The 22811-nt window shown below is 42.4% G+C and overlaps 1 protein-coding gene across 8 annotated transcripts in view; it reads left to right on the forward strand.

The window, feature by feature from the left end:
• SLC4A7 (solute carrier family 4 member 7) overlaps positions 1-22811 on the forward strand; it is a 175996-nt gene that overhangs the window by 74051 nt on the left and 79134 nt on the right. For all 8 annotated transcript variants that reach the window (XM_038388775.2, XM_038388776.2, XM_043509008.1 and 5 more), the window contains exon 2: positions 9659-9740. In XM_038388775.2, the coding sequence (XP_038244703.1) occupies positions 9659-9740 (82 nt within the window). The remainder of the gene's footprint in view (positions 1-9658; positions 9741-22811) is intronic.

Raw genomic sequence — 22811 nt, forward strand, 5'->3', positions numbered from 1 at the left:
AATCCCTTCCAGAAATTTTCATTATCGTCAGCTCTAGGCATAGCGGCAAACCTCTCCTTGGAGACACTACTAAAGTTTTTCTCCCGAGTCACTATATTTTGGAGGTTTCAGAGTAGCAGCCGTGTTAGTCTGTATTCGCAAAAAAGAAAAGGAGTACTTGTGGCACCTTGGAGACTAACATTTATTTGAGCATAAGCTTTCGTGAGCTACAGCTCATTTCATCAGATGCATTATTTTGGAGGGACTTGACATTGAATTTCTTTTGTACTGATTTTTGCCTGCTTGCGATGCCTTGAGATCGGGATTTTCATAGTAGCTCTAACAAGGCAATGGTCTGTCTAACAGTCATCGGTTCCAGCATGGCCCTTGTGATGCAGACATCCTTCCAATCTTGAGCCGAACAGCATAGTCAAGAAGGTTCTAATGCCTGGAGCGGGAGTGTCTCCAGGTTGTCTTATACGTGTCACTTTGTCTAAAGAGGGTGTTCGTGATGACCAGGCCATATTCTACATATTTGCTCAGGAGGAGGATGCTGTTGGAGTTGGCCTTTCCCACTGCTCCTTTTCCAATAGTGCCATTCCAGAGATCTGACTCATGCCTGACTCTAGTGTTAAAATCTCCGAGGAGAATGATCCTTGGGAGTGTTGGTCAGGACTCTGTCAAGATCCGTATGGAATTGTTCCTTGGTATTCTCGACAGTGTCAAGTGATGGGGCATATGCACTGATGACAGCAGCAGACTGGTTGTTTCTGAGTTATCAGTTATCTCCCATGGTAGAAGTTTGCACGTGATTTCTTTTAATGTGGGCAACCTGGTGCGCCTGGTGCACATGATCATGACAAGCTGGAGGTCTGGGGCCCTGTGGCAGGGAAAGTCCGAGACAACTAGAGATCTCCACCTTGCTGCAGCCTTCATCTGCTTTCACGACCGTTGAGATCCAAAGAACCTCTGCTGCCTGATCCGCTGTTGAGGACTTGGGAGATTGGACTGTGCTTTGTTGGGACCTCCCCTCACACCTATGCACGTTGGGAGACCCTACCAGGAGCACGAAGTTCCCAGAAACATAGCTCTGAGGATCATTGGAATATGTAAGCCCCTTCACCACAACAATCTGAAGAGGGCCTTGATGTAGCATAATTTAAGTTGTACAGATCAATTGCAGCGAGACTTTGACTCTCAAATACTATTAGTTCATGCTGGAAAAGCTTACATAGATGCTTTCTATAAAAGTATGCTGTTCAGAATATTTTTCTACAGTCTTTGGATGAATTTTAGTTCCTAAGGGGGTGTCTACACTACGAAATTAGGTTGATTTTATAGAAGTCGATTTTTAGAAATTGATTTCATACTGTCGATTGTGTATGTCCCCACTAAGCGCATTAAGTCGGTGGAGTGTGTCCCCACTACCATGGCTAGCATCAACTCACAGAGCGGTGCACTGTGGGAAGCTATCCCACAGTTCTCGCAGTCTCTGCTGCCCATTGGAATTCTAGGTTAAGCTCCCAATGCCTGATGGGGCGAAAGCATTTGGGTACATGTCAGTCTCCCCTGCCTCCCTCACTCCCTCCCTCTGTGAAAGCAACTGCAGACAATCATTTTGTGCCTTTTTTCCTGGGTTACCCATGCAGACACCATAGCACGGCAAGCATGGAGCCCACCATGCTGTTTCGAGCATTGTAAACACTTTGTGCATTATACTGCAGTATATGCAGAACCTGGCTAAGAGACGGCAGCACGAGGACGATTGTGAGGAGGACATGGACAGACACATTCCTGAAAGCAAGGGATGTGGCAATTGGGACATCATGGTTGATACAGTGGAACGCCAATTCTGGGCCTGACAAACAAGCACAGACTGGTGGGACTACGTAGTCTTGCAGGTATGGGATGATTCCCAGTGGCTGCAAAACTTCTGCATGCATAAAGCCACTTTCCTGGAACTGTGAGAGTTGCTTTTCCCCGCCCTGAAGCGCAGGAATACTAAGATGAGAGCTGCCCTGATAGTTGAGAAGCAAGTGGCGATAGCCCTGTGGAAGCTTGCAATGCTTGACTGCTACTGGTCAGTCTGGCATCAATTTGGAATGGGCAGATCTACTGTGGGGACTGCTGTGATTCAAGTAGCCAGTACGATCACTGATATTCTGCTATCAAGGATAATGACTCTGGGAAATGTGCAGGTCATAGTGGATGGCTTCGCTGCAATGGGTTTCCTTAATTGTGGTGGGGTGATAGGCGGAATGCGTATCCTTACCTTGGCACCGGACCACTTAGCCTATCAATACATAAACCACAAGGGCTAATTCTCAATGGTGCTGCAAGCACTGGTGGATCACAAGGGACGTTTCACCGACATCAGCGTGGGATGGCCGGGAAAGGTGCATGACACTTGCATCTTTAGGAACTCCAGGCTGTTTGAGCAGCTGCAAGAAGGGACTTACTTCCCAGACCAGAAAATAACTATTGGCATTTCAACATCCCCAACAGTAATCCCTGGAGACCCAGCCCTATCCCTTGTTCTCATGGCTCATGAATCCATACACTGGCAGCCTGGACAGTAGTAAGGAGCAGCTCAGTTATAGGCTGAGCAAGTACAGAATGGTGATACAATGTGCCTTTGGACATTTAAAAGCTCGCTGGTGCTGTTTACTGACAAGGTTAGACATCAGCGCAAACAATATTCCCATTGTTATTACTGCTTGCTGTGTGCTCCGTAATATCTGTGAGAGTAAGGGGAGATGTTTATGGCAGGGTGGGAGGTTGAGGCAAATCGCCTGGGTGCCAATTTTGAACAGCCAGACACCAGGGCTATTAGAAAAGCACAGGGAGGCGCACTGTGCATCAGAGAGGCTTTGAAAAGCAGTTTCATGACTGGCCAGGCTACAGTGTGACAGTTCTGTGTGTTTCTCCTTGATCCAAACCTGGATTCTTTGTTGATTTTTAATTCCCTGTAAGCCAACCACACTCCCCCCTTCAATCACCGCTGGCAAAGGAAATAAAGTCACAATTGTTTTGAAACCATGCATTCTTTCTTTCTTAATTAAAAAAAGAAAAAGCAAGATAACTGTTAAGGTAACCCAGATGGGGTGGCGGAGGAGGGAAGGACAAGGGCACATAGTTTATTCGAGCCACACTACAAATGAAAACTGTTTGAATGACAGCCTTCTGTTGCTTGGGCCATCCTCTGGGTGGAGTGGCTGGATGCCCGGAGCTTCCCTTCCCCCTGCATTCTTGGGCATTTGGGTGAGGAGGATATGGAACTTGGGGAGAAGGATAGGCAGTTGTTCAGTGAATGTGGTGGGGTCTGAGCTCTTGTTGCCTTTCCTGCAGCTCCATCAGACACCCGAGCATGTCCGTTTGGTCCCCCTTTAGCCTCAGCATTGCATCCTGCCTCTTCTCATCATGCTCATTTAGTGCTTTCCTGGACTCTGCCACTGAATACCTGCATGCATTCAGCTGTGCCCTATCAGTGCGGGAGGACTGCATGAGCTCAGAAAACATGTACTTGCAAGTGCATTTTTTTCATTTTCTAATCTGTGATAACCTTCAGGGATGGAGATGATGGGGGAGCACAGAAACATTTGCACCTGCAGGGGGATAAAAGGGAGAGTAGAATTTTTAAGATTTCTGAGAACAAAGGGAGACTCTTTTTCACAGTGAATCAAGCAATTCACAGCAGACGGCACATGTGCTTTTGGTACAAGGTCGCATTTTGCCTTTTATATTGATTGTCTGCCGGTATAGTGACACAATACACGTGGCTGGGCAACAGAATTCAGTTTCCAGGTAGCCATGGTAAGCCAAAGGGTACGCGAGTTTGGCTTCTAACACTTTCATAACATGTGGGAGTGTTTTCAAACTGCAGTGTCCTCCTTTTCCACAGCAAGCCATGCCAGTTGGGTTTGCCATTTAGAAGGAGGGGCTGCGGTTTTCGGGTGGATGTGCAGCACACACCTCTCCCCACCCTTCCGGGTGGCTATTTGAGATGATCCCTTCACCCCTCCCCCCCCACCGCGTGGCTATGGGATGATCCTTTTTAGCCAAGCGCAAACAGCCTAGCATGAACGGGGCCTTTTACTGTTCCCTTACAAAAATTTCCCTGGTTTCAGAGTAGCAGCCGTGTTAGTCTGTATTCGCAAAAAGAAAAGGAGTACTTGTGGCACCTTAACAGACCTTTGTTAGTCTCTAAGGTGCCACAAGTACTCCTTTTCTTTTTTGAAAAATATCCCTGTTTCAACCAGGTGACCATGAATGATATCACTCTCCTGAAACTAACACAGAAATATAAAGACTGAAAGTTGCTTGAATGGGACCAAAACCCAGGACCATTCCCTGCCATGCTTTGTGCTGCAATGATTCCAGACTACTTGCTACTGGCTTGGTGTGGTAAAGTGTCCTACCGTGGAGGACGAAATAAGGCAGCCCTCCTCAGAAACCTTCTGCAGAGGCTTTCAGAGTACTTCTAGGAGAGCTTCATGGAGTTGTCCCGGGAGGATTCCCGCTCCATCCTCAGACATGCTAACAGACTTCCCCAGTAGCTGTACTGGTCACGAATGCATCCCAAGTTGTCAGGGCAAATCAAACATCAAACACTATTGCTTTTAAACTCTGTACTGTAGTTACAAATGTATACTCCCCAGAGGTGCCTTCTCTGCCTTCAGGGTCAGGGATCCCGCCTTGGGAGGGTTTTGGCTCCAGGGTGATGAAAAGGTCCTGGCTGCCGGGGAGAACAGATTCGCTGCTTCATTCTCCTTTTCCTCATCCACAAAATCCTCCTCTGTGTTGCATGAGACTCTCCCCTTGCAGGTGTCCATGGACAGTGGTGGGGTAGAGGGAGGGCCCCCCCCAGAATGCCATGTAGCTGATCATAGAAGCAGCATGTATGGGGCTCTGACCCAGAGCGACCGTTTTCCTCCTTTGTCTTTTGGTAGGCTTGTCTGAGCTCCTTGACTTTCACGCAGCACTGCTGTGTGTCCCTGTTGTAGCCTCTGTTCATCATGCTCTGTGTGATTTTTTTGGCATAATATTAGCATTTCTTCTTTGATTGGAGTTCTGCCTGCACAGATTCTTCTCCCCATACAGGAATCTTATCCATTGTCTCCTATTTGCTCCATGCTCGAGCTCGTTTGCGATTCTAGGGGGAATGCATGGTCACCTGTGGTGCTGAATTCTCCACACTGACCAAACAGGAAATAAAATTCAAAATTTCCCAGGGCTTTTCCTGTGTACCTGGCTAGTGCATCGGAGTTGAAAGTGCTGTCCAGAGCGGTCACATTGGAGCACTCTGGGATAGCTTCCGGAGGCCAATAACGTTGATTTGCGTCCACACTACCCCAAATTCGACCCAGCAAGGTCGATTTTAGCGCTACTCCCCTCGCCAGAGAGGAGTACAGAAGTAGATTTTAAGAGCCCTTTAGGTCGACCGAATGGGGTTGGTTGTGTAGACACGTTCATTATAAAATTGACCTAACACGGCTAAATTCGACCCTACCCTGTAGTGTAGACCAGGGCTAAGTCTTTTAATAAACCAGCACAGGTTATCTTATTTAAGTGGGCTTCTTCCACTGTTGAACATAAACTTCTTGTCAGTATCTTTTATTCTTAAACTTTAATGTTTATTTCTTGAGGAGGAGTAATCTAGAATCTTGAAAAAAATCCAGTTCTGTGAATTTGAACACTTCCCATGTTGCCTCCGCCCCCCTCACCTCCACCCCCCAATTGTCTGGAGAATTTAAACTCTTTCTGAATTATGAAGATTTTTTGGCCTAGCGTTTTATATAGACAGTCTGATATTTCTGGCTGCCAGCTCAACAAAATTGCAGTGCATTTATTTAGAGGCACTGTGACTGGAAGCATAAGCTATTTGCCTTCCCATTTAAGGCCTTAACACCCTATACCTCCTTTACGTATCTCTCGTTCAACAGCAAAAGGCTGACTCCTGCCTCTGATTAGCCACATGTTAGCCGTCGTCATGCGATAGCTGATGGATTCCTTCATCAAGTAGTTGCTGACCCGACTAGAGGGGATGCCATTTTAGATTTGGTTTTGGGAGTAGTGAGGACCTCATAGAAGAAATGGTTGTAGGGGATAATCTTGGTTTGAGTGATGATGAGCTAATTCAGTTCAAACTGAACAGAATGATTAACAAAAATAAATCTGCAACTAGAGTTTTTGATTTCAGAAGAGCTGACTTTCAAAAATTAAGGGAATTAGTTAGGGAAGTGGATTGGACTGAAGAATTTATGGATCTAAAGGCCTGGGATTACTTTAAATCAAAGCTGCAGAAGCTATCGGAAGCCTGTATCCCAAGAAAGGGGAAAAAATTCATAGGCAGGAGTTGTAAACCAAGCTGGATGAGCAAGCATCTTAGAGAGGTGATTTAAGAAGAAGCAGAAAGCATACAGGGAGTGGAAGATGGGAGGGATTAGCAGAGAAAGCTACCTAATTGAGGTCAGAACATGTAGGGATAAAGTGAGACAAACTAAAAGTCAAGTAGAGTTGGACCTTGCAAAGGGAATTAAAACCAATAGTAAAAGGTTCTATAGCCATATAAATAAGAAGAAAACTAAGAGGAAGAAGTGGGGCCGCTTAACACTGAGGATGGAGTGGAGGTTAAAGATAATCTGGGCATGGCCCAATATCTAAACAAATACTTTGCCTCAGTCTTTAATAAGGTTAAAGAGGATCTTAGAGATAATGGTAGCATGACAAATGGGAATGAGGATATGGAGGTAGATATTACCATATCTGAGGTAGAAGCGAAACTGAAACAGCTTAATGGGACTAAATCGGGGGGCCCAGATAATCTTCATCCAAGAATATTAAAGGAATTGACACCTGCAATTGCAAGCCCATTAGCAAGAATTTTTAATGAATCTGTAAACTCAGGAGTTGTACCGTATGATTGGAGAATTGCTAATATAGTTCCTATTTTTAAGAAAGGGGGGAAAAAAAAAAGTGATCCGGGTAACTACAGACCAGTTAGTTTGACATCTGTAGTATGCAAGGTCCTGGAAAAATTTTTGAAGGAGAAATTAGTTAAGGACATAGAAGTCATTGGTAAATAGGACAAAATATAACATGGCTTTACAAAAGGTAGATCATATCAAACCAACCTGATCTCTTCTTTGAGAAAGTAACAGATTTTTTAGACAAAGGAAATGCAGTGGATCTAACTTACCTAGATTTCAGTAAGGCATTTGATACGGTTCAACATGGGGAATTATTAGTTAAATTGGAAAAGATGGGTATCAATATGAACATCAAAAGGTGGATAAGGAATTGGTTAAAGGGGAGACTACAACGGGTCCTACTAAAAGGAGAACTGTCAGGCTGGAGGGAGGTTACCACTGGAGTTCCTCAAGGATCAGTTTTGGGACCAATCTTAATTAATCTTTTTATTATTGAGCTTGGCACAAAAAGTGGGAGTGTGTTAATAAAGTTTGCAGAGGATACAAAGCTGGGAGGTATTGCCAATTCGGAGAAGGATCGGGATATTATAGAGGAGGATCTGGATGATCTTGTAAACTGGAGTAATAGTAATAGGATGAAATTTAATAGTGAGAAGTGTAAGGTTATGCGTTTAGGGATTAATAACAAGAATTTTAGTTATAAACTGGGGACGCATCAATTAGAAGTAACGGAAGAGGAGAAGGACCTTGGAGTATTGTATTGATTGGATGACTATGAGCTGCCAATGTGATATGGCTGTGAAAAAAGCTAATGCAGTTTTGGGATGCATCAGGCAAGGTATTTCCAGTAGGGATAAGGAGGTGTTAGTACCGTTATACAAGGCACTAGTGAGACCTCACCTGGAATACTGTGTGCAGTTCTGGTCTCCCATGTTTAAAAAGGATGAATTCAAACTGGAGCAGGTACAGAGAAGGGCTACTAGGATGATCCGAGGAATGGAAAACTTGTCTTATGAAAGGAGACTTAAGGAGCTGGGCTTGTTTAGCCTAACTAAAAGAAGGTTGAGGGGAGATATGATTGCTCTCTATAAATATATCAGAGGGATAAATACAGGAGAGGGAGAAGAATTATTTCAGCTCAGCACCAATGTGGACACAAGAACAAATGGGTATAAACTGGCAACCAGGAAGTTTAGACTTGAAATTAGACGAAGGTTTTTAACCATCAGAGGAGTGAAGTTTTGGAATAGCTTTCCAAGGGAAGCAGTGGGGGCAAAAGATCTATCTGGCTTTAGGATTCTACTCGATAAGTTTATGGAGGAGATGGTATGATGGATAATGTGATTTTGGTAATTAATTGATCTTTAAATATTCAGGGTAAATAGGCTTAATCTCCTGAGATGGGATATTGATGGATGGGATCTGAGTTACCCAGGAAAGAGTTTTCTGTAGTATTTGACTGGTGAATCTTGCCCATATGCTCAGGGTTTAGCTGATTGCCATATTTGGGGTCGGGAAGGAATTTTCCTCCACAGCAGATTGGAAGAGGCCTTGGAGGGTTTTTGCTTTCCTCTGTAGCATGGGGCACGGGTCACTTGAGGGAGGCTTCTCTGCTCCTTGAAGTCTTTAAACCACGATTTGAGGACTTCAATAGCTCAGACATAGGTGAGGTTTTTCGTAAGAGTGGGTGGGTGAGATTCTGTGGCCTGCGTTGTGCAGGAGGTCGGACTAGATGATCAGAATAGTCCCTTCTGACCTTGGTATCTATGAATCACTCACTTGTTTGAAATTTTAACAATTTATATTTTTTAAATTTTAACTTTATATATTCTCCCAGGATGCCTTTCATGCTTGCGAGAAGCTCCCCATAAACATCTGCAAAGCTACCTCATTATCTACCTTCCAATCCCTCCTTAAAACTCTGCTTGGTTATGATACTTACAGAAAACTTGACAACAGTTAGGCTGTTGGTGTGCTGAGACCACTGCCTAGTATGTTGATCACTACAATCTCATTGTTTCCTTGTACAGCCCCCATCTATCCGTATCCAACTCTTCTTGTTTTATACTTGGATTGTAAGTTCTTTGTACCAATGACTCATCTTGTTTTATGTTTGTACAGCACCTAGTGCAACGGCCTTCTGGTCACTGAGTGGAGCTCCTAGGAGCTACTATAATACAAATAAATCACCTGTGCTGCATCCCTAATCTATCCTATTTAATTTAATGTGGCGTTCGCCAGTATTGGGCTCTAAAGTTTTTTGTGCTGTTGTCAGGACAGCTGGATCCATTTTTGTTTTGTCACGAGAAACACATGCAGCCAAAGGATAAATGTATATGTACAAAAGGTACGGGGTATGGGTCCTCTCAGTCTAAATAAAATATTTTGTAAGCTCTCCTTTACTACTAGGTAACTTCAGATGTTTTAATGATGCATAGGATTCCTAGTTTTCATCATAGTGATACTTCCTACAAGCAGAATATTTTCCTTCAGTAGTAAAAGGATTTTTTTCACAGAAAATGAAAAGATATTTCTACATATAACTCTGCTTCCTCCTCCAAGAGTTGGAGTCTTTTACATCCATTTTCTGATATAATAATAAAATAAAACATCTGAAGCAGGAATTTGAAATCAGCTGTCTTTATCAATTGTATGTATGAGTGTAACCTGTTTATGATAGAAATGAGTTTGGATTTCTGGTTGGGTTATCCAAAGTGAACCATATCCGTATTGTGTTTTTGTTTCTTTAGGGTCATGATGAAGAAGCTGTTGTGGATATGGGCAAAACTAGCTCTACTGTCAACACAAACTTTGAGAAAGAAGAACTAGAGAGTAAGTGGTTTTTAAAATCTTAATATAACTTTACAGCATGAGAGGTCTATTTCCCTTCACTGCACTGCATGGCTCTCATTAACATGCACGTATATGGAGAGCAATGATTTACTACACTATAAAATTCTAAGAACCATGCTATTAAGCTTAACTTTTATATCCTTTTTCTTCATTCAGAACAGCAGCACTAAGCAATTTTGTGTTTGTGTGTTTTTAAAATAAATCTTTCTTTACAACTGCCATAATACATATATATTGAAAACATTTCTGGAAATTGCACCTTTTTTGATTAAGAAAACAGCCTTAGTGTTGAAATAATTGATTAGATTGAGTCCTCTAGGCCAGTGGTCTCCAAAGTAGGGTGCGCAAGACCATCCCTGGGGGTGCACAGCAGGAGGAGCGCCGCTGAAGGAGCGCTGCTGGCATGGTAGCAGCAGCGCTCCCGGACCTTTGATTCTTCGGTGGTATGCCAGCGGCAGCTCGGCTCTCCCCGCTCTCTTTGGCGGCAGCTCTTCTTCTTCTTTTGCGCTTCCCTAGAGCTGGCCCTGGGGGTGCACAATCCAAAAAGTTTGGAGACCACTGGTCTAGACCATGGATTGTGGGGAAAAAAATCTTATCATAATTGATAAGTAGGACGCCTCCCTGCGTGAGTGCTGACAACTCCCTGCAGATTCTAAGCTTTGATTGTTTGATTTTTTTTTGAAAAAGTGAGCTTTTATTCTTTGTGGTTGTAAATATATCCTTCAACATATGAATAGGGTATAAACTGATGGAATACTAGCTTCCCAAGACTGCAGACTACTCCAGTGCCATTGCTGCTGCTCATACATTTAATTTGTGGCAAAACAAAAACTGGAATCTTGTTTTCCTTGTGATTCAGAATCCTGTGTGCAGAAGCAAAACCAACAAAGTTTGGGTCAGTTTCATGCTATTGCTCGAAAAAGCTATGAACAGTATTAAAGGAGGATGTGGTTGGATCTGTTGTTCACTAGTTTACTGGTCTGAAAAAGGGAGTAAATAGCATGGTAATAAAAGTTGCAGGTGCTGCCAATGCAAATCAGGTTAAAAAATGCGAACACTAGACAAATTACAAGCATAGACAGAAAATATTATTTAGTTTAGAGGAAGGATAATCAAACACATATTATATAGTGAGCGAAGACTAGAAAGCAGTAATACTGAAGGAGACTTGGGGATGAAAGAATGTACGTTTTAAACACACGTTTGAAATATGTTGTGGCAACTAAAGAGGACATTTTAATTTAGATCTGGATACAAGCTATCACTTCCTTTTTATCTTCCTCCCTGTAACAGGATTCACAACCCGCCCCTCTTCCTGGGGCCCACTTGCTCTCCCTACTAAGGCTCAGAGAGGCTTCGGGGTTATGCAACACCCGTCTCTTTATTTACTTAAGGTTGTCCCACCACCAGTGTCCATCTGTATAAGAGCTTTACCGGCAGAGTCGGCCTTCAGGTAGGAGGCCTCCAGGTCTCTCCAGGAATGACTTCTCCCTTGCTGCCCCCTGCCTTCTGGTTCCCTTCCAACCTTTATAGTCCTTGGCTTGTCAGGCCAGCAGGTGTTGCCAATCCTTAGACCAGCATCAAGCCTTTTCCCTCAGCCCCAATCTGCTTCCCTTGATTGGAGCTGACTGGGCAGGGGCTAATTAGGTGCTTCTGCACCAGCACCCTGCTACGCTCCGATTCTGGGGTTTCCCTATCTCTATCACCTACCAGAGATGAGGAAAGATGAGTGACTAAGGTAGAGGGCTTGGATGTCAGAGTTTTTTTTACCTCTGCCACAGACTGTCTATGACCTTTAGAAAATAGTTTAACGTCTGACTTTCTTCATCGCAAAACAGGAATAATACTTGCCCATCTCATAAGGCATTATGAAGCTTAATAAAGGTTTTCAAGGTGCTTTAGATCCTTATAAAAGTGAAAGTAGTAGTATTTTCCCAGAATGGGTCACCTGTTACTACTTCAGTGCCTCATAAAGAACTGCTAGAGTAGCTGACTTGCCACCACCCTTTGTGGAGGAAACAGATTTCAAGTCACTCTTTTCCTTTCCTCTGTGATTGGTTTAGTTGGCAAACAAAAATTTAACGGGGCAGAGTTCAGGCCAATGTGGAGCAAAACTTTTATCCTTCAATAGGGATGGTAATGTTTAGTGATCACAGCAATGCTGTGGTAGGCCAAAGACAAAAGGGCTGAGCAGGGATAGAGCAGTCCCCCTCACAACACAGAGAGTAGTCCTATATCTTGGAGCAGGTTTTCCTTCCTTGTGGAAGAGGAGACGGGATTGAAGTGAATTTTGAAAACTGCAAAATCACAGGGATTACCTTTAAAGCTTTCTCTCTCTCTCTCTTTGAAACGTATTGTCAGGTGTAAGTAAAAGGCAGCTGACTAAATCTTCATATCTAGATGGAGATGTGCTGTATCACAATATACATGGCTAGGTTTCTTTTTTTTTTTTTCAAACTACTTAAATATCTGAAGGCAAATAAATCATTTTAAAAGGTGGAATGGGGAGAGAAGCTACATGTGTTTTACTTTGACATTGAAAAATTTTCGAGAGGGTTTTCTTCTGACAAGCAGTTTCCTTAATGTTGGAGAGGAGAAAATATCTGTAAATAGCTACTAGTATGACCTTTTCAGTGCACAATTTACAGAAGGCCTGCTTTCTGCAAATGTAAAAACTCAGCAGCAAGAGTTTCTTTGGATGCCAGCTATTTTTACTTTAAACTCAGGTGAACCTGCAGACATTGATCAACTACAGTGGATTAGGGAGATGAGTAAACTCTTATAGTTTTAATGTGGTAAAATATTAAATGGGAGTCAGTGGAATTGTCAGTGGTAAATGGGCAACACCCTTAGAAAATATTGGATATTAAATCTTTCATTACTTTGTCTTGCTGGAGAAATTTCTTTCTGTAGCTATAATATTATCCTTAATGCAAGTACAGAACATCCCGTAAATAAATGTTTTAAATTCTGTTACTATTTCTTCGTTCTTCCTGTGCCAACTATTTTTCCTGCTTACTGAGGGGCCAAGTATAGAGTTCTAGGAATTTGGAACATCTCCAGAGTAGTGTTAATTCACTTGCTGTATTATAGTCTTCATCTCTCTCTCTCTCTCTCTTCCTCTGTCAACAAACATCCAGTGCTCTTGTGTACACAGGTTACTGCTAGTGCCCTCTGAGACCCCTTTCATTTTGATATTTAAGCACTGAAGGAGGCCTAAACAAACTCAAGTCTGTGGGGCTGATACTTATTCTGTGGTGTCAGCACAGTGTCTTCTACACTGTAGGTTACTCAGTGCTCTTGGTACCACAGATTTGTATGCAGCTTGATATTGGTTTTTTTACTCTTTGACAATATGCTCACGGAGAGAAAAAGCAATAGAAAATGAGGTCTTGGATGAAGTGGGGAAGCAGATATCGATGGCTTGTATACGGTGGCTGAGTAAACCACATTGGCATCTTTTAAGTGATAGCAATGTTCAGGTTAGAAACTTGCTAAAACAATTTATGCATTCTGTAACGATATCTATACTAATATTTTAAAGAATCTCCACTGGTACAATTTACCAATGGTAGCAATTGTGTAAGCACTAATGCTCACACAGGGCACAAACATTTTACCACTGTCCTAGATCTGCCTAGACTGGGGTTAAATGACATAATGGCAAAACAAAAGCCAAGTTTTATCTTTACAAGATTTTTAAGACCAATTCAATATCTACATATATACCTAGCACAATAATGTCCTGCTCCTAACTGGTGCTGTTGTGCGCTACTTCAATAAAATAAGGTGGTTTTTTTCATTGGGTTTGTATTTTTTTTTGAGTAGTGTCCCTATGGGTGCTCCACTGTAGGTGTGTGCATGCCCCACACTGCGGATCAGATAATCTATCCTTCTTACGAAATCATGGCTCCTGCCTGCCATGAGGCTAGCCAGTGTGAGTAGGCATTTCCTCCTCAGTTCCTTCTCAACCACCCCTGATTAGAGCCTGAGCTAAGAGCTGTCCATTCATGAATTGTTAACTCCCTATAGTTTTGCAAATTTTAGCTTCCCTTGTAACCTTTTTCTTTTAGTACCTTGTTTGTTTTTAGTTGCCCTGTGCCAAAAAAAGAAAAGGGGGGGGGAGTAGAAAATGGTTACCTCCTGCCAACCCCGGTGTGGGGGGCGAGAGGGAGCGACCCCATTGGACAAGGGTATGCTTGGCTTTTCAGGCTTCAGAAAGTGCCATAGCTGAAAAGAATCTATCCCAGTGACAGACGGACATTTGCAGTGCGTTCGCTGCCTGGGGGAAAAAGCACAATCCAAAGAAGTGTGGTTGGTGACAGCAGTTAAAAGCAGATCCAGGAAGGACAGAGTGTTAATGCTTAAACTCCTGCTCCTGGAATCAGCCCTTCAGCCCCCAGACTCCTGATGAGAGCTATCACTGCAACCTTCTATGTTGAAGGTAGGAGATCCCAAGGAGATGAGTCACTCATTCAAGACCGCTAAGAAAATGTCTGAGTCCTCATAGTGAGCCCTGATAGAGCCAGAAATGATTTCTGGCTCCATTGGTGTCATTAGTACCAACAGCACTGAAGCCATCTAGAGGGTAGGCGCGGTACTGAGCCAACAGAGCAAATCAGTCTGTTCAAAGACCCCATGGGCATTGGCAAAGAAGTACCAGTACTGCAGGAGGCATGAAAAGCATGGAAGATTTGCCCTGGGGAAGGCTACATTGATGCTTTCACCGGTACCAACCCAAATGTGCATGGCACCAACGGGCCATATGACTAGGTCCACATCTCTGACTCAGTCAGTACAGGCCTCTTGGCACCAACAACCAGTGGCGCTAATGTCTGCACCATTGGATTTCCAGTGCACAGTGGATCTTTTGGTGTCCAATGTGCTGGACTCGCCACTACTCAGTACCGGGGTTCTGGTGCCGAGTTCTTCCAGAGCATTAGACTCCATGACATCTCCATGCCATGCAGCACCTTTCTTCTCATCAGACCAGAGTCGGATAGTGAGTGAGAGGACATAGGTTCCCACCGCTCCTCCTACCCACTATATGGGTCCCAATTTCATTATGGACACCAGGCTTATCGTCATCCCGCCCCTCAATCTCTATGGTTTGGGCAACCATGATACGAGTGCCAGCCACATACTCTCAATGGCTGTACTGGGGCCCCAGGCAGGCTCAAAGGCAACAAGCCTCCCAGGCCCCTAGCGTGGCATACCAACAGGCAAGGAGGCACCCTCTTTCAGCTGAGGCATCAAAGAGTTCAGAACCTCCTGAGCAACTGGGGGAGGAAATTGAAGTTGAGGCAGAAAGGGAAGGCACCCCTCAAACTCACCTCTCATCATCCTAACCTGATGAGGCCATGATGCCCTCTTCACCATCCATAGTGGAGGATTTTAAATAATTCCAGGACTTAGCTCAGAGAGTGGCAGATGCCCTGCAAATACAGCTGAACGAAGCGACTGAGCCTTATCACAAACTGGTGGATGTTTTTCCAGTTAATGAGGCACTATTGGATCTTGCCAGAATTATATGGCAGACTCCTGCATCCATTCCGCTGATATGCAAGTGGGTGGACTAAAAATTCCATGCCCTTCACCTGCACAAAATGCGTTTTATTTCCCACCCACCTCTAAAATCTATCATTGTGGATGTGGTTAATTCTAGGGACTTGCCAATACCAGTTTAAATCCACCCCATATGACCGAAAAATGCTTGGACCTGTTTGGCAGAAAAGTGTATTAATCAGCCACTCTTCAGTTCTGGTTGGCTAATTACCAGGCTTTATTGGCCAAAATGATTACCAGAACAATGTTATGCTAGGTTCCTTTATTGATCAGCTCCCAGACTCCCATAGAGACCAGTTTATGCATCCGATGAAGTGAGCTGTAGCTCACGAAAGCTTATGCTCAAATAAATGTGTTAGTCTCTAAGGTGCCACAAGTACTGCTTTTCTTTTTGCGAATACAGACTAACACGGCTGCTACTCTGAAACCAGTTTATGGCCGTAATTAATGAGGGCCAGTTGGTGAAAAAGCCTCTCCAGTCTGAATTAGATGTGGCAGACACGGCGGCACGTTCAATTTTCCATGGTTGTGTTATGAGAAGGGCTTCGTGGCTACAGTTGTCCGACTTCTCTAAAGAGATCCAAACCATGGTGGAGAACTTTCCCTTAGAGGGAACGAAGCTGTTTGCCAAAAAGATATGTGTGTCCCTTCACACATTTGAAGGATTCTCGGGTGACCCTTCGTTCCCTAGGGATATACATGCCAGCCTACAAGATAAAAATACAGCCCTCAACTGCTGTTCAAGCCCTGGTCATCACAGTACATACTTCAGTACTCGTCAGAGATCTTATGAGTCACAGAGAAAGAAATCAAGGTTCCCTAAGTGAAAGCAAGCAAAGTAAGAAGGCAAAGAAGGTAGGGGATTTACATTCACGTGACGAGGAGTCCAGTGGCACCTTAAAGACTGGCAGATTTATTTGGGCATAATAGTTCGTGGGTAAAAAACCCCACTTCTTCAGATGCAAGAAGTGTGGTTTTTTTACCCACGAAAGCTTATGCCCAAATAAATCTATTAGTTTTTAAGGTGCCACCAGACTCCTCATTGTTTTTGTGGATACAGACTAACACGGCTACCCCTCTGATAGTATTCACGTAACAAAATCCTGGCTCCAGAGACAACCTTGGTTTCTCTGCAGTCTAGTTTTAAATGGCATGAATCCAGGAAGCAGTTTTCAGCAGTTATGGTAGCTACTAAAGCCTCTTATTCTCTGATTTTTCTTGTGCCAGGTGTAAGTAGTGTTTACATTTAAGTGACTATTCTCTGCAATTGAGAACTGATAATTTAACCCTTATTTTTTAATTTAACTAACTTACTTAAAAGGCAGACTTTTTTCTTTATCTGCATACCTGTTCTTGCCAACTAATTGTATTCCATTCTCACTTTTTGCCCAAAAGTAATGTTAATATGGCTTGATGAATATTTGTTAACCAATTGTAGGACAATTTGGCAATTTCAGTAATGTAGTTTTAGGAGCAGTTAGGGTAAAAATTGCATCTTAAATACTGACTTGTTGTAATAGGTAGGGCAGATATTTTAACTTGTAATAGGATCCATTGCTAATTTAAGGATCTTGGTCATTAAATTTACAAGTTTTCATTCTCTCTTTAGATGCATTTAAATGGCAACTGTGTTTAAAAATGTCTAAATAGTATTTTATAAGTTGCCACAAAAACTTCCCCAAAGAACAAGATGTACAGGACAATGTAAGCAAAAGAAATTCAACAGAACTGATTATAATTGCTGCATGATTTTTGTAAGGTACTTTAATTTATAAAAGACCTAAAATGTAAATACTACAGTGCTGGTTTCCACCAACAATGTGAGATGATTTTTACTTTGCACTCTGAAACTTTCTTTGTTCTCTAAACAGCCCAGTATAGTAGCCCAAAGCCCAATAGTTATCCCCCTTAACAAACAAAACTGACTGGAAATAACATAACACTATAATGAAGAGCTGTTAGACAAAAAGGCATAATAATAAAACAATTACATGAATACAGAGGTCTTACAGTAATTCTTGAGGATGACCCCTGAGGATCTCTGGCAGACATCTCTAAGAGGAGGCTCTATACATGAAGAACTCTGAACTGAGAAGGCCTGGCCACAAGCCCAATTCCCATGAAATAGAGAAGGACAGCAATGTGGCTGAGCTTGACTTGCCTGGAGGCACTATGATCACTTAGGTGTTTTGGGCCTAGACTAAGTGTTTTGTAGAACTTCAGCAAAACATTGATTTGTATCTATCATCATACTAGCAGCCTGTGCAAATTAGAATTCTTCACACTTAAAGCAAATGGGACTGATAGCTATGCTCAGCAACCTTTTTAGCTTTTCTATAAATTAGACAAAAAATAGTTTAAAACTTTTAAGGTTGCAAAATCAAGGACTTAAAAGTTAATGAAAGTTAGAAATAAGGTATGCTTGTATGTATGCATTATGATTGATTGCACACTAGTTTTCCCCACTTGAGCTCTGCCTCTTTTAGTGTACAGATTGGCCAGTGCTCACTTAGTGAGCAGCTATTCGATATTTTTGTCTGATCTTCATATCCTCCTATTCAAATTCTGCTCTGAAGTCAAAATTAATAATTTCCTCATGGGCTTTCTATGGCTCTTGTAGCAGCTGAGTGCTTCACAAACATTATCAACTTATTTTCACAACACCCATGTGAAATTAGGGGGTGGCACTAACTCCAATTTTACAGATGGAGAACTAAGGCACAGAGTAAGGTCAAAAGTATCCACTAACTTTGGATGCCCAATTTGAGTCACCTAGGGACTCATTTTTCAGAGTACTTAGCAGTTCATATTTTTAAAGCACAGATCCCATTGACTTCAGCTGGAGCTCTGAATGCTCAGGACCAGGTAGTGGCCACCTGTGAAAAGTTTGTTTTAAAGGACTTGCTTAGAATCACATAGGAACTCTGTTTCAGGGATAGAAATCAAGTCTCCAGGGCAGCGCTCAGCTGCTTTAACCATGAGACCATCCTTTCTCTTCCTGCAATCCCCTGCCTCGTTCATTATACACCTTCAAACTTCTCCATCAAACGAGCACATGGCCCATCCTCTGCACTGAATGAACCAAGATTTCCATGGAAAAAATAGTATGTGATAATGTAACTAAAGACATTATCAGTACATACAACTTGAGGGGCTGAATTAAGGTTGCACAGGTCACCTTAGTTTTGGCATTTCCTTTTAGTGCTTCACTTTAACTTGTGTACTTTTTAATGTAGTTTTCTTTTTTGTCAATGTACAGCTTCCTAACCTTAAAAACAAAAAACAAAACAAAACCCCACCCTGGAAAAAACATATGATGGCATAGGGAATCATGCTGTCCGCTACGTGGGTCATCAGCAAGGTTGGAACCTCTATATCCACTACACCACCTCTTCTGTTTCACCCAAGATGATAATGATGTTGGTAGCAGTTTATCCTATGAGGACCTGCCACTAGAGGAGAAATGACACAATTTGCCAGTGGGTTTCACAAATGCTTGCTAAGAGTGGAGGAAAGTTGACGGTCAGGAATCTTGGGTTCAGTTCTATGTTCTTGAGAGGGTATGACTTAAGGGTAGCTAGTCATTTACCACTGTTCCCCCAAGGCCTGACCCCTTCTGCCTGTGTCCTCTCTGGATTGTCCATGTGCTAGTCCTGTCTCTTTTCAGTACCATTTCCCGCATCTTTCTGGCTCCTTGTTGAAGTCTCAGACGCTTTTTCTCTCCTCATCCCGGTTCTGCTCTCCTTGCCCAGCCTCTGTCTTTCTCTCCAGGCTCCTTACCAAGTCCCAGTCTGTTTATTGAGATTCCTTGTCCCATTCATTCCATGACACTCAGTCTCCTTACTCAGATAGTTCCAATCTTTTAATCTCCCTCCCCCAAATTCCTTCTCTAATCTGGCTTCTCCGGCCCCCATTCCATTTCCTCTCTGGGCTTGTCCAGCTAGTACAAGTGTCATCCTTCCCCAGTCCCTTCCTCCAAAGGCTTATTGTCTTAGTCTACTCCTTCTACCTACCCCACCCCCCAGTTCCTCAGCTCTAAGCATTTGAATCAGGTGACTTCCTCCAGGGTGCCAGAGTAGCTTTGTGTGTCATTTGTTCTCAGTCTTCCCACTCAGTTCCAGTTCCCAGCACCTCAATGCCCCTAGGTAGCAGCGATTGCAGGAACAGTCCTGCTCAAGCCTTGTAGCGCTGGGTTGGATATGTCCAGGACAGATAGTATTTTCAAAGAATTTAGCAGCCACGGTTGAAGTCTGAGTATATATTGTAACACACAATAACCCATGTGACAACCTGTACCCCAGATTCACCACTTTATATTTTGGTTATATTTTGTACAATGTATGCTTTGTGAGGTATCATTTGAAACTCATAATCTACTGACCATCATTGTCCTGTTAAAAATGTGTGTATCAACATTGTATATGGAGCTATGGGATTTACTATGATTGTTACCCAGAGCTACAGCATATTTCAGTAACGCCCTCACTCCATTTTCTCAAAGATAAAGGCACGCTGGCATGTGAGTTAGGTGCTGACAGGCATTACCTGCTTAATTGGAGATTCACCAACAGCAGAGTTGTTAAAAAAAGAAATTTTACAATTCACCTTAAGGGCAGTTGTTACCTCACCTATGCCATAGAATTTTCTGACCCCATGACCCAGCAAAGACTTTTCCAGTACAAAGGGTCAGAGTATAAAAAGGAGGGACAATGACCTACTCATCACCTCTTCCCACCTTCCCCCCCCCGCTCCCATCTCTGCTTAAGTTAGAAAGAACAAAGGAAGCTTTTGGAACCAAGGAGGGGTCAAGGACTGCTTTTGGGCGAGAGAAGCCTTTTTTTGCTTATTAGCCTTGGTAAAGTTTAGGAATTAACTTGCATGTTTATATTTTTTTCTTTTGTAACCATCTCTGATTTTGTCTTGACTTAAAAATCTATCTATCTCTACTTAATAAACTTGTTTTATTGTTTTATCTAAACTAGTGTGTTTGATTGAAGTCTTTGGGAAGCCTCCACTTGAGAAAATAAGTCTCTGGTACATATTCATTTCCCTGTGTTGAAATGATGAACTAATTATGAGCTTGTACAGTCCAGTGGGCTACTGAACAGTACAAGACGCACATTTCTGTGGGGCAAGCTTGGGACTGAGGGATAAGCGAGTGTCGCCCTGTTCATGAATGGCGGGGACAGTATTCATGTAAACATCTGGGAGTGATGTTTGTGCTAGTGGCTGTGCATGAGCAGGCCAGGAGTGGTTTTTCTGAAAGTATTGTAAAAGGCACCTCAGGCTAGACGGTTAGGGACACAGCAGTTTAGGTCGCACCCAGGGCTCTGTTACACGTGAACAGAAATTTTTTTTTAATTAAATGTTTATAACTTGACCAAATATGGAATTTTTTACATGGGAATGTCAAAGCACATCTGACAGTAGGCAGCTCCTCTGCCAGATTTTAAGTCCTTACTCCATAGCATGGAGAAGCTAGAGCTTCTAACTACACAGTTGTAAGAATTTAAAAATTCAGGCTGAGGCACACATCCTGCATGGAAAACTTTATCCTAAATGGCTACATTTTGGTAGAGTTTTAAAAGTTTTATAAGTAGCTGCAATACAGGGTCTTATAATGGGAAGTGTTAGCCAACCTTAACTACAATATCCAAGGAAGCCTAAGGAATCAGTGAGAGCAAGCTTAGACAGAACCTGAATGCTGATACTAAATTGACTAAGGCATAAAGCCTGACAGGATTAATGCTAAAGGATGGATTTTCCAGATATGATTGTCACATCAGTGTAATATTGGAACTGCATATTTCAGAGAGTTATCCATAGATCTGAAATTTAGCAGTAACTATCTCATGAGGTGACCTCAGCTCTTGGAAAAAATGTTTTATATTACTCAAAAATTGGCTAAAATTCAATGTTTTGAACTTCTAGCAAATGTAGCCTTATTAGAAGTGAGCTTAAGCAAACTCTTCCTCCTTTAAAATTAAGAAAAACAAGATTTCCAGTTCGCTAACTAGGAGAAGTCGAGAGAGGATCAAAAGTTAACGTAGCCATCAAGGCAAACGTCAGTCAGTATTCTCATTGTCAGTTCATGCCCTTTTTTATAAGCCCTAGAAATTTTTTCTACATGTTGTGTTCCCTGATTTTCAAAATAAATCTTTGCAATGCTCTGTAAGGGAGACTTCTCCATGATAATAAAAAGTGATCTTCCTGACCTTGAGAACCCTGTCTTTAAGGAAAGAGCTCGACAGCCGAGGAACAGTTTGGAATATCAAAAGCTGTGACTAACTGTATCAATAGCTGGTGACCTGTGTAACATGATAGGGAGTGGCAGACCACTTCTGTCTATTGCTGGGAATTGCACCCTTAGCTTGTAGTGTACACGTAGCCTAAAGAACTGGTACACAGATTGGGGCTGTAAGTGCTACAAACACTTTGAAAATGGAATCCTTGGCTAGACAAAAAGGTATAAACATACTTCCATTGCACTCCTTTCACTTGTAAAAACCAGTCCTGCATAATATACAGGAATTCATGTGATACTTCATTCCAGTTAATAAAAAAGTCCCTTGTTTGGAGAGGAAAATACACTTCTAAAGTGGAGAGAAGGGACTTGTTGCAATTATTTCAGTTCACATAAAATTACATTCTGTTTCTGGGTTGTAGCTGTTAGTTTTATACTTCAGTGAGTTTGACCTGCAAACACGAATTTGTAAGTAGTTCTTCCTTTCCTTCCTCTAATTAATTTTAAGATAGGAGGCCTGCTCATAAACAATCTTTTTTCCAAGCAGAAGATTCTTTTAACAGGACAGGAGATGAATGGAGACAGAATAAACATTTCCTTAACATCTGTCACTACTGTTTGTGTAGAGTTAGAAGTCAAACCTGTGCTGAACTGAACACCAACTTGTTTGAGTTAAGATGTTTTAAGAGCAAGGAAGTTTATTTTATTACAAGAAACAAAGCCTGACTCACAACAGTGTAGGCATAGAGGAAAAAATAAAATAAGTTAGTTGAGATGTTGAACTCCTATTAGAATCATTGCACGAGCATATCTGTGGCAGACAACAACTTAGACCAGTCTCCAAAAATCCGTTTTGGGAAATTTCCATGCCAGCTATATCAGTCAGTGGCTCTTAGTAATTCTTAAGGCAAAGTTGATTTTAAAACTTAAAAAATAACTCCTTTAAGTACTGCAGATTAAAGCCAAAAAATTTAATACAAAATAAAACCATGAGGCAGAAGCTATGCTTGAGAGAGATGAAAATCTTTCAGAGTTGTTTTAAGGTAAGTTATTGCTATTAACATAGTGCGTAGGAGGCCTAGTCATGGGCAAGTCATAGCACATTGTACTAGGCACTGTACAAACAAAAGAAAAGACTGTCCCTGCTCCAAGGAGTTTACAATCTACGTATAAGACAAGAGGCAACAGATGGATAGAGAGAGACCAGCGGGAGTACAAGGAAACAATGAGATAGTCGTGAT

This window comes from Dermochelys coriacea, chromosome 2 (genome assembly GCF_009764565.3).
Source record: "Dermochelys coriacea isolate rDerCor1 chromosome 2, rDerCor1.pri.v4, whole genome shotgun sequence".
Classification (NCBI taxonomy): domain Eukaryota; kingdom Metazoa; phylum Chordata; order Testudines; family Dermochelyidae; genus Dermochelys; species Dermochelys coriacea.